Source organism: Mchenga conophoros, linkage group LG23 (assembly GCF_057382185.1).
Source record: "Mchenga conophoros isolate Kocher_MC1m ecotype Shallow Benthic linkage group LG23, M_conophoros_male_GT1.1, whole genome shotgun sequence".
Taxonomy (NCBI): Eukaryota; Metazoa; Chordata; class Actinopteri; order Cichliformes; family Cichlidae; genus Mchenga; species Mchenga conophoros.
In genome coordinates, this window is record NC_140547.1 from 10,055,850 (window position 1) to 10,067,831 (window position 11,982).

At 41.7% G+C, this 11,982-nt stretch overlaps 2 protein-coding genes across 3 annotated transcripts in view; one reads left to right on the forward strand and one right to left on the reverse strand.

Moving 5' to 3' along the window:
- The window catches only part of wwc3 (WWC family member 3), a 41,503-nt gene extending 39,460 nt beyond the window's left edge, over positions 1–2,043 (forward strand). The window contains exons 21-23 of the mRNA XM_085266067.1: positions 12–242; positions 323–450; positions 1,366–2,043. Of these exons, the coding sequence (XP_085122193.1) occupies positions 12–242; positions 323–450; positions 1,366–1,432 (426 nt within the window). The 3' untranslated portion in view covers positions 1,433–2,043. The remainder of the gene's footprint in view (positions 1–11; positions 243–322; positions 451–1,365) is intronic.
- Positions 2,044–2,689: 646 nt separating this feature from the next.
- traf3ip2l (TRAF3 interacting protein 2-like) lies at positions 2,690–11,875 on the reverse strand. Of its 2 annotated transcripts, none has more exons than XM_085266070.1 (10): positions 9,603–11,875; positions 7,897–7,995; positions 7,080–7,723; positions 6,957–6,999; positions 6,784–6,848; positions 6,606–6,703; positions 6,022–6,090; positions 5,694–5,810; positions 5,494–5,568; positions 2,690–5,386 (listed from the first exon to the last, which is right to left on the reverse strand). In XM_085266070.1, exons 2-10 carry the CDS (start codon positions 7,959–7,961, stop codon positions 5,240–5,242), a joined length of 1,323 nt encoding a protein of 440 aa, XP_085122196.1. In that variant the 5' UTR covers positions 7,962–7,995; positions 9,603–11,875; the 3' UTR covers positions 2,690–5,239. The 2 variants fall into 2 exon arrangements, with proteins under 2 accessions (XP_085122196.1, XP_085122195.1); XM_085266069.1 differs by having other exon boundaries at positions 7,897–7,998; positions 9,603–11,874.
- Positions 11,876–11,982: the final 107 nt, after the last annotated feature.

The following is an 11,982-nucleotide window of genomic DNA, read 5'->3' on the forward strand; positions in this document are numbered from 1 at the left end:
TGTGTGAGCAGCAGTCGTACCGCTCCCCCCTGGCCGAGCAGCCGACGCGCACCTCCCTGGACCTGGAGCTGGATCTCCAGGCCTGCAGGACCCGTCAGAGGCAGCTGATGGAGGAGCTGAGCGCCCTGAGAGAGCTGAAGCTGCGACTGGAGGAGCCGCAGACCAGGGAGGCCACCGAGCTCCCCAACTGGGCGCTGAGGGACGAGCGCTTTCGATGCCTGCTCAGAGAGGCCCAGAGACAGGTGAGGAAACCGAGTGGGCTGCAGCTCCCTTACAAATACGCCTCTCCCAGCAGCGTTTGACAGTTTTTGCTGCTTTACAGGCTAACCAAAGCAAGCAGGAGCAACGTCAGGAAGAGGCGGCAGAGAGGAGGCTGAGGAAGGCCTCTAAGGAGGTTCTACAGATGAGAGGGCAGAGCCAGAAGGAGCCGCTGCCTGTGCAGACGTTCAGGTGAGAAATGCACTGATCAGTTTTCACATTGTTAGTCACGGCACCGAAGTCCAGGAAAATTACTGTGCCTGTCAGCAGAGGCTGCACTTCAGGTTAAACTGATGTGATATATAAGTCAGCTAAAATCTGTTTCAGCTGTATGCTATGAACGCCCGCTGACCCCAGAAGAAGTCTTAAATTTAGCTTGGCATCTATTCCTTCCTCGTGTTCTGAAGAAAGATATCGTGGAAGAGGACTGTTGTTTAGAAACTTAAGATCTACAGAGCTCCTACTTTATTCATATCACATATCCATAGTTTAAATCGGGAACCTTACATAATGTTACATTTGTGGTTATTTCCATCAGAAGAAAGTCATGGCAGGCCCAAACAGTGGGTTCCACTAAATTAAATTCTTTAAGACTTAAATAATCAGAAATGTGACAAGTAGCAGGAGAAGAATTTCTAAAACTTTTACTGGCAAATAAGTCAAGTTCATGCAAAGACTGATCTTTCTTCTTCATTCATAACGTCTGCAAATCTCTGACACATTGGACATCAAAGTCTAGACCTAACTGATCAGCGACGATCCATTCCTGCTTTATCAGCACTCCAAGTTGCTGATCCACCTGCTCTTTAAGGACTAACTAAAAATATCCATCAATTCAGGACCAATTTGGTGACCATGTGTGCATTTTTCCAGCCTTACACAGCACAATGTCACAATGCAAAAATGACACATTGTGCAAAACTGACCGAAAATCTACGGTCAAAGCAGCAAAGTGTACGAAACACAAAACGACAGAACTTTTGTCTACACTGATTTAAAAGTCAAACACCAAAGAGACACGGCACAGTTCACAAGATCACTGCTGATTAGGAAGCTTTTACTAAAAACGGCATATTAATTATAACAAGTCGTCTTCTTTGCCTGCAGAGAGAAGATGGCTTTTTTCACAAGACCAAGGTTCAACATACCTCCTTTGCCGGCTGACGATGTATGAGAGCTCGTCTCTGTGTTATGTGACTAAACATGAAGTATTTGTGCCTTTTTTTTTTTTCTTTTTTTTTTTTGAGCTTATGAAGTACCAAGATTTCTTCTAAGGCCACAGGCGACGTGACCAGCAGACTATGAAGACTCAAAGCTCAAAGGTTTCACATTTTCAGAAACATTTGTGTGATTATTGTAAACACAAACACACTAAAGATGCACAGTTATCGACGACAGCGCGGCTGCTCGTTTCTTTTTTTGAGGAAAGTGACTTTCGAACAATCTCCCTCTCTGCTCCTGTATGACTATCTTCTGTTTGTGCTTACAAAAGGCTGGAAGACGGGAACAAAAGTCAGTTTGAACAAATTCACTGTACTGTAACTTATTTTATAGTACTTTTCCTTGAAGGAAATAAAAAAGAACTCTTCCTGCTTTTTTTAAGTGTATTTTGTAGCTTTGAACAAATAGCACTTCAGTGTTTTTACATACAGTAAAATTGAATTATTGTCTGATTTGTCTCCTAATTCTTAAGAGTTATTTGCATAAAAAGTCACTTTGTAATCCACTTTTGTTACAGATGTCATTGTCCTTTTATTGTTATTAAAATTAATATTATTTCATGTACTTTTCAATATATGGATGAATATATGAAACACTGTATTCAGATTTTTTTCTTAATGTATGAACATCTGCAGTGTTACCTCTTGTGAAGATAAAACCATTATTCTGTATCTCGCTTGTAATCAGTTGTGCAAAAAGCAGGATTTTAATGTATTTATTCAACCTGTGCGAGGATGGAGGTGGTGTCATATTCTGCACACGCAGGCGCTTTCTTTAAATGTGTCACAGCATTACACAAGATTTTTCTCTAACCACAGCCAGCCTCCGATGACCCATTTGAGTCTAAATTTGCAGATTCTTGAGAAGCAGGCAGCTGTGTCAGCTAATTATCTTTATACAACATCCTGTTGAAGTTTTTTCATAACGCAAGGAGAGGCAGCAGATGTAATTCGACTGCAGCGCCGCTTCAGAGGTTTCGTTAGCAGACAAAGCGACTCAGTTGGATTTCTCATGGAGGCATCAGAGGCAGCGACGTGTTGACACATCTGCAATCAAACCTTAAAGTTCTCATGGTTCGTCTCTAAACCGAAAAATTCAGCTTGCTTTTTGTAGAGGCCCCACGAAGCCCAGGAGCGTGCCTCTGCTTGTCTGTATTTTTTGGGGCCAATTTTACAAACGCTTGTGCATTTTTCAGAGGACAGCTCGGGGGCAAGTCATTCAATACTTTTATTGTAACATAGCATCAAGGATCCCCTGAGAATAGTTTCCAATGCAGAAGGAACATGAAAAACACCAGATTACCCCCCTGCTCTTTTTGTTGTATTCAGTACAAAAGGTTAGATGCTAGGGGGGACGACAACACACTTTAACGCTCATACAGAAAAAAATAATTGCTAAAACTTTTTAAGAATAACTTAGTTGGAACATAAATTAACAAAAGTGGGTTAGAGAAAATGAATTCGGGTGCAGCTTACAGAGAGGTATAAATGCAAATACAAAAGCCACAAACCATTTTTACCCGCACCTGCATTCTTTAAACAATACGAACCACACACAATATAAGAAAACACGATGACAAACCACTGTGTTATGCGTCCAGTTGAGCAGCTGTTCAAAATGAACAGGCACCTGTAATAGGTCATAAAGGCTGAGAGAATATAGTATCTGGGTCAATGTTTGCACATCGTAAGTGAGAGCCCTGCTGTTCCACTCAAACACATATACATCTGTTTGTAGTGACGTGTAGGAGATGTCCAGTAAAACAAACAAACATTCACGAATCTGTGTTTTCAGGCTTTAAAATTAAAGGGGAACTATTATGTTTTGCCTAAATTTCTGTCACATGCAGTACTGTGTAAAAGGCCTGAGCCACACTTCATTTCTTCACATCCAGGGAGCCAGACTTTAAGTAGACTTGAGCTTTCAGCCCAGTCCCCGTACCTGTCCATTTTCAGAGGAACTTCTTTTGTTAGTTAAGCCACTCAGTCACCTACTTATCACCAGAGCACAAAAAAGGCACCTAACTCAAGGGATGAACCAGTGTTGTGTTTTTACATAATACAACTTTGCAAAGAAGTTCTTTTTAAATTGTATCTCTTGATGCTTTTGCAAGTCTGCCAGTTGGATGCTGTATTTCCGTGTCTTTTGTTTATTATATGAAAAAAGCCAAAGCTAACACAGTTTGATAGACATAAAATAGTAAGTTTACATCAACAAGGTGATTCCCTCATCAGAAGTGGTCTCAGTGAAAGGCTGTGAAGAAGCCATTTGTAAGGAAGGGAAAAAGAAGTATGCGAAATTACACGAGAACTGGAGCGAAGAATCAGTGGTAACAAATTCAAATTGGAAAATTTTTGGTTTAAATCACGGTCAGTCCATAAGGATGAGATCAGGGGCCAATAGCGGTCATCTGTAAAACATGGTGGGGAATCTTGTCAAAATTCATGGTCTTAGGAATGCTGAAAGTACCATCAGGTTTTGATCCACCATCCAATACTTTCCTCTGATTGACATTGTGTATGAGACCACTGTCAATCTGCTAAAAGCAAATCCGGACAGAAAAGACAAAAAAACCAACACGCAACACTGTTAGTCATGAAGCCCGGACGTCAACATTATTGAAGTGTTATCTTGACAGAGAACAGAACAAAAGGCAGCCGACATTCAAAAAACAGCTTTGAATGAAGCCTGGAGAAGATTACCAGAAGGTTCGTCTCAGAGTTTAGGCTATGTTGGAGAATAAAGGTGATAATGTATTTTAAAAAATGAGCAGTGACTCAAGACTTTTGCACAGTACTGTAGATCGCTCCAGTTTGAGATGTTTAATATAAACATGTACAAGGAGATCAGTGTATATACATAAAGTAAATCCCAGGCTGTTGAACCCGTGTATCTACTGTTCGCCCAGCTTGACCAATGTTCAACCAGGTTGAACCAGGTCTGGTATTGTTGGGCCCTGAGTGAAAGCAGTGCTAAAGTTGGGGTTGAAACCTGTTCTGCTATCAGCGTTTTCCCTGCTGTGCTCTGCGTGAAGCGTACATTATTGAGGAGCAATTTACTAGTCCTATAAATCAAGTGTAACCATCAACTACTAGGAGGCACACCCTCAGTTTAAGCCCAACGTAGGTGCTCGAGATGTGAAAACGAAAGCTTTCCTCAAACAGTTCTCAAATTAAATTTGTTTTTTGCACGCACACACCGTTCTGCCTGTTCTGCACACTCACATCCAGAGACTGTGTCCTCACAGCTGTGTTCTTTTCAAAAACGCAACTTCGTGATTACCTGCACACGACGCATTCAGGCGACATGTGCAAATACGTAGCTTTAACAAAACAACATGGCTTGCACTCTCCTCGGTCTCTGCAGCTGTACGGTGAATAAGGATTGCTTTGATCTGTGAATCAGGCAAAGCTCCCGATTCCAAGAGTAACATTATCTTGGGCTGGGAATGATAATAGACCCCCTTTAAAAAACAACAACAAAACAGCAAAAACAAAACAAACAAAAAACACGAGGTGGAGTAGCACCAGTGCACATACAGCATGATGCACAACGGCAAAGATATATATATTTAAAAAAAAAAAAAAAAAGCCTGAGTCTGCACGTCTATCTCAGACCAACACTGGCACTTCTCTATATGTTAATTTAAACACACAACATCTGTCTGTTCACAAAAGCACCTCATCACTCTGTCCACCTCCTTAATGACCAACAGCCAATAAGATTTAAGTCCAGTCTGTGAATCCAGCTCAGAGTTTTTTTAAATGGGGATGGAGACTATGGTCGGAAGCTCCCCGATAGGAGGTGGGTTGTACTTCTCGACCCTCATCAGCCGCCGCAGGATGTCATCCCGATCACGTGGCCATCCATATACATGTGTGTTCTGGAGCCAGTTAGGCACGTGGCACTGATTATACATTCAAACAAAACAACAAGAAACAAAACAGGGTGTGAGACTGGGTGGTGGGTGGAATCAGTGGCGTGATCTCACTCAGGAAGACATGTAAAAATTACCTTTTTAGCCCCGGGGAACAGGATAGGAATGAACCTGAAATTCTTGCTTCCATTCTGGATGAATTCATTCTGCAGCTGAGTGACACACACAGGAAAACCACATACACAATTTGATTTCACAGCGGCGATGAGAGCACGCAGTTTTTCGCTCTCGTTAAGATTATTTCAGTCTTCGTTTGGACCACATTCAGGTCGCTCACCTGTTTATGTATGTAAACCGTGTTGTAGGTCCTCTCGTCGCTCTCCAGGCCAGCAGGGGAAGCGGTCACCGTCTCGTAGTACTTGGGGCTGATGATGATGATGATGAGATACTCTTTCTAAGACAAGAGAAAATTACAACTGGCAGTAAGCTACTGCAGCTATCAAACTTCTTCATGCAACAAGTTCACACTTGCAGAACGTCTTGAGTTCCTAGATGTGAAAATGACTTCCTCTGTAGGCAGATTACTCAATTTAAATTGTTTTCATTCCATTTGATCATCATGAAAGAATTTCACCGACAGTTTGCTTTTTTTTTTTTTTTTTTACCTCACTCAGGTATCGCTCCATGAAGTCAATCTTGCTTATGCTTCTGAACTGCTGCTCGAAAATGTCGATCTGAAACAAGCAAAGCTGCGAGTCAGACAGTTTAACCCTGCGCAGAAAACACACAAATTCTTTATACATTTTAATTGTGTAAAGCCAGTTAACAGGACAAGCTGACAAATAACACGCAATAACTTGTAAGATATTAACAGAAACTCAGAGTCACCAACAAAATGAAAGCAAGAAATATGTAACGTGATGAGCTGATGAGAGTCTAGACTAAAAGTTCATCTGTAGCATCCAGCATTCACTCTGGGAGGAAATTACAAAAATAGGCAGGAATCACAATTTAGTTCAAAAATCACTTGTTTAAATGGATATACAGTAAGCTATTTAATAAGCTATTTATTATATACTATATTTATAATAATTGCACCTAAATTTGTAACTTTAGTATTACAATGACAAAGTTTTTTAAAATGTTTGTTAAAATCTAGCCAGCTGAATTTTAACTGTTTTTTTTTCCAGCTCCTGACATTTTAAGTTGCTCAAACAAAACGCACAAAAAGACTAAAAGCTGCACGTACGTGCGTGTCAAAGCCGTTGTGCCGCAGCAGAGCCACAAATTTGATGATCTCGTTGACATGCTTGTCGTTGTCTGCTTCGTAAGTGACGAAGACACGCCCTGCAACAAAAACAAACTTTTTCAGAGGCGGGATCGTCTGACAACAGGACCAGGCGTCTGATCTGCTCGTGAGCACTCACTCTGCTCCAGAGACAGCGGCGCGCTGCAAGGAGGGCGCTTCTCTTTGACTGGAACGTTGTGTCCGCTGTATGTAGTTAAAAAAAATTATTTTAATAGCAGAAACAAGCAACAGAGTGAGAAAGAATTTAATTGTAATTTTTAAAAATAAATAAATAAAAAAATCAAAACTCACATCTGTGTGAATCCACCTGCAGGAACTCTGCAGTCACCTGCATCTGCAGCAGTACAGACAAAATAAATACCGGCTGCGGTCTGTGCGTGGTTTAAAGGTTAAAAAAGGGTCCGGCAAACTTACAGTACTGGCGGTAAGCTGGGTGGTACTCAGGCCAGGGATGCTTGTTGACCATAGGCTCCCTGTTGAAGGCGTCTGCAGGGCACTGAGCACAGCAGGCGGGCCCCTGTGGTGCACACGAGTATGGCGATAACGTGTGGTGGTACAGGTTGGCTGAAGGCGGGTTGGAGCGCAGAGAGAGAGGCTGCTCTAAGCTGCCCATGCTGCTGTGAGTGCCGGGGAGGGACAGGAACTTGCATCTGGAGAGGCAGCTCTCTCCAGAACAGCTGGAGTAATCTTTCTGGCTCAGACAGGACGGCAGGCTGTTGGGATATCCCGACCAACTGCTGGCGAAACTCGGGTGGAGCCAGCCGCTGTATGCCTGGCTCGGGAAAGGAGTTTGGGGGCTGTACCCAGCTGGCAAGCTGCGAGAGGGCTGGGATGGGCAGAAGCTGGACTGGGGGAAGATCCTAATGTGCTTGTGCTCCTCTGTGTCCAGGCTCTGCTTGCCGAACAGAGAGCCATCACGGTCTGAAAAAGGGTGGTGGCCCAGAGGGTCGGAGGCGGACTCCGGTTTGGAAAGAATGCTGGGGTCTCTCAGCTCTGCACTCATGGTTTCATCGTCTTCTTCAGGTGTGTTGCGGTGACTGACCAGGTGGCTGATGTGACTGTGAGCCGGAACATTTACCAAAACGGGGGAAGGCAAATTAATTTCAGTCTGACTTTAGTGGAACTTCTGTTTCACGCACTTTATCAGCTCTTATCAAGTGTGATATCCTCTGTGACTTTCAAGTGAAAGCACAGCAGAAAGGCGCTGGGATGCGTGCAGTGTTTCTCTCACCTAGTAGTTGTTGAAACCGAGTAGACCGACGTGGGCAGCATCATTGGACCTTTTCCTCCTGACATCCATGTGTGTGGGGTTTGAGATGCACATGAAATTCTGCTGGAGATAAAAACACACACGTGGGTATTTAAAGAACCCGAAAATGTGAAATTATGATGTGAACAGGAGGTGTAAACAGTCCCTTGTCTGTGAGACAAGATGAACGGCAGTACATGTTGTGATTAACATCCAGATAAAAGTTGATATATTTAGTTGACATATTTAAAGAAACAGAGCTGATGAGCTGTTAAAGCCAAATTTATGAACGGCCCTACATTACTGCAAACTCCACACAGTGCACAGTAGGTAGCGTGGTCCCCCCCATGGGGCGTGGTCACCTCATGATCGGAAGGTCGGGGGTTCAAATCCACTGAACGGCTACCCTGAGGTACCCCTGAGCAAGGTACAGTCCCTACACACTGCTCCCCGGACGCTGGATTGGTGGCTGCCGACTGCTTCACTGAGTGAACGGGTTAAATGCAGAGAGAATAATTTCCCCACGGGGATCAATAAAGTATACATTATTATTATTATTAATAATAATAATACCTGCAGAAACACTCTTGGTGAGGCAGGCTGTGTAAATAAATTACACTTTCTCTTGTGTGATTGTTTTGTCATTTCTATAATATTACAGTAGTAGTTAGTAGACGGAGGTCGGATTATTTTTTTTTAATCCTGTTTGGACGTTTTATTATAATAAACCCAGCTCAGTCAACTCGGGACCACTTTTATTCGAGGTGAACAAACTCATAAAGCACTTCTGATATCTGCCCACACTCGGTGTCTTTTTGACTTGATTTGCAAGAAACGTGCCTCCCACACAGGGGACTTTTCTCTAAATGTTTAATGGTCAACACATCAGGAAACGCACATGTGGGAATAAGGAAATGATGGTTCTCATTTACCGGAGAAATCAAACCACAAACATTTTAAAATGTAAAACTTGCCTCTGGGATTTCAGAGGTCTTCCCGATGTCTTTTTGTGTTTTGTTTTTAAAGCGCTCAAACTTCCATGAAAACTGCTTTCAGTGAATTAAAGAGAAAAAAAAAGTCTATCGCATCCCCTTAGATCGTTTTTTAGGGTCACCGTTCATTTTTCCACTGACTTTCTCCACAGAGAAGCCGTGTAACCTCGTTTTAGGTGGGTTTGTCTTCCAACACACCCCTGATAGTTCCCGTAAATGTAAATCACACTCATTAAAAGCCGATCTGTGGTCGCAGTTTGCACTTTCCACTGACGCTGACCCAGATATTTCTTCGTCTGCTTAAATTTCAGGCTGACTTCCTGCGGTTCAACATAAAGCATAAACACACACACACACACACACACACACACACACACACACACACACACACACACACACACACACACACACACACAGCGTTCCAATAATCACACTTTCAATTTTCACATCACTACGAGCGTTAAATTAGCTGTAGTACAATCTGCCGTGACTTTCACTTCTGTCTGAGCTTAAAGAAAGAAGAAAAATGCTCAAAGACAAAGAGAAAACTAAATAACAAACTATTAATATATATATATCTATATATATATAGATATATATATATAGATATATATATTTAAGGTGTGATAAGCGTGAGGTGGTTTGTAAAGCGCGTGACCAGGTAACGTGTTGTGTAAGCGTAATAACTCAACTCACCGACGCTGCTTCCACTCATCAAGCCTCCTTCAGGTCACTGAGCCGCGGCGTGGAAACACAGGAACACCTCAAAGGGGAAAACGGTCCTCGAAGAGTCTCAGAGAAATATTAATTAACGAAAGAAGAGCTCGAGCCTCAGTAATAATTGTCCTTTTTACCCACGTCTCCGCGAGACACATGAAAGACACTGACGCACAGACCGGAGCCAGTTTGATCTTTAGCGTTCTGCCGAGCTGCACCGCCCACCCCAAAAACTCCACCTTCACCCAATAGACTTCCTCCACACACACACACACACACACACACACACACACACACACACACACACACACACACACACACACACACACAGAGTTTACTAATTGATTTACATGTAGTCATTAAACCTCCTGATCCACAGACTGTATTGAAAAGATGGAGGTAGCCACTGTTTAATGTGACCTGTTGGTTTTGGACCCTACATTTAAAAGCAGTGTCAGCTGGTGAGTGATCATATTTGGAAAGAGAGGATGAAGAGCTGAATTATTTTTTATTTTTTTATTTGTGGCTCCTTATAAAAAAGTGCCACGCCTTAATAATGTAACCTGAGTCTTCAAGTTGAAAATGATAAGTAGGGATGGGAATTAATAAGAATTCAGCGATTCCATATCACTTATTGATTCTCACTGGGTTTCCACTGGCTCTGCTTTGAGAGTCGCCGCCATCGCTAAGCAGCATATCAAAGACATTACATGCATGCAAATGAACTCTATGCTGTGGGTCAAATGTTAGTGACTGCTGAAGCTATTTCCCCTCTTTGTTGTGATCAGTGTTGGATTAACTACTCAGGAAGTAACATATTACACAAATTACAGACAACTTTTCTTAAAAGTAATGCAGTATGTAACTTGAGTAATTAAGTAATGTACTTAACACCGTCTCACAATCACCATTCAAAAATATAAACCTGAGGCTACAGCCCCACACACCAACACAAATCCCTGTCCTAATCAGTACACACATATTTTGTGCAATAAAAATGAAAATATCAAAAACTTTCAAAGCTCAATTCACCTTACAAATAAAGAGCAGCACTCAGCCGTGAGATAATTCATTCAAATTAAAATATTTACACCTCTCTGCACTAAATCAGCAGATTAACTATTTTCTCTAACGTTAATCTGGTCCCACAGTTAGATTTTTTTATGTTCTTCATAGATTGTTAATTGGCATCTTATCATCATCATCTGAAAATGTATTATTAATAAACTGTTTATTTATTTGCAGTTGGGTGTTTTCATCATGAGGCGATGTGCATTCAAAATGCACATTGCCACGTTTTGGTGAAAACCAATCACAGCATATCAGTGCAAACACCTCATACCAACTGTCTGCATAGCAACAAACCTACAAGAGAAAAAAAAGAAAAGAATCAAGGTCAAAGAGTCGAAATTCCTCCACAGCGATGTGAGAGGCTGAAAATGTTACACAGAAAACAATGACTTCAACTTATGGCTGCTGAGGGTGGTTTTAGAAGCATGGCGTCTACTTAGTTTTTCACACAGTGCTTCTGCATTTTGGTTTAGTCTGTTAGATAAATAATGTCAGCGTGTAACACGTCATGTTTTGCTGTTCATCTGAGGTTGTATTTAATTAATCTTAACACCCGAGAAGGACCAGATGATCCTAAAACTTGCTGTTAAAACTTAAGAATTAAAAGAGGGCCACGTTTTGGCTTTGATATTTGACTTTGGGAACGGCTGATCTCTAATGGTGGTCAGTTTCAGCTAAAAGCAAATGTTTTGTAAATCGCTACAGAAGTAATTTTTCTCATAAATCATATGTTTGTACTATACTAATAACCCTAAGACTTCAGAGTGCAGAAAGGTGATGCATCCATATGCTTAAATCTGGTCCTGTTTGTCTCATTGGTGTGTTTACACCTGCTTTAAAGTTTATGTAAATAGGCAGGCATGATGGGGGGTGGGGTATAGATCACAAGACTGTAAACATGCAGACTGCAGTTCCTATCCTGTTCAGTTTTGCTTTCACTTGTTTTTTTGGTTAGGTTTAGTAAAAGGTTGTGGTTTGGGTAGTATTCTGAGAGGCCCATCCTGCTGCAGTATTTGCATCATGGCAGACACTATGTATCTCTGAGACTGTAGCTGTTTGCAAATTATAAGAAGAATAAAATTCTGAATACAAAACTATGAGAATTCTGCAACAGAAGAATAGATTTCATAATAACTTAAACCTACTTATTTGGGGATAAACTTCAAAACAGAAGTGTTTTTTTAATCAAATTTGATTAGCGATTGTTTACATGTATTTATGTTATGGTATTGCATTTCATATGATATCAATCGCCATGTATGGGCGTGCCCTGACAGCACTCCTGCTG

What these genes read in the sequence shown, in the direction of transcription:
- traf3ip2l (XM_085266070.1), bottom strand. Translation starts at nt 7,961, where the DNA reads ATGTCAGGAGGAAAAGGTCCAATGATGCTGCCCACGTCGGTCTACTCG. An exon ending in TCGGTTTCAACAACTACTAG is followed by an intron (nt 7,724 to 7,896) that starts GTGAGAGAAACA and finishes TCCGGCTCACAG; the next exon opens with TCACATCAGCCACCTGGTCA. An exon ending in GCAGGTGGATTCACACAGAT is followed by an intron (nt 6,849 to 6,956) that starts GTGAGTTTTGAT and finishes AACTACATACAG; the next exon opens with CGGACACAACGTTCCAGTCA.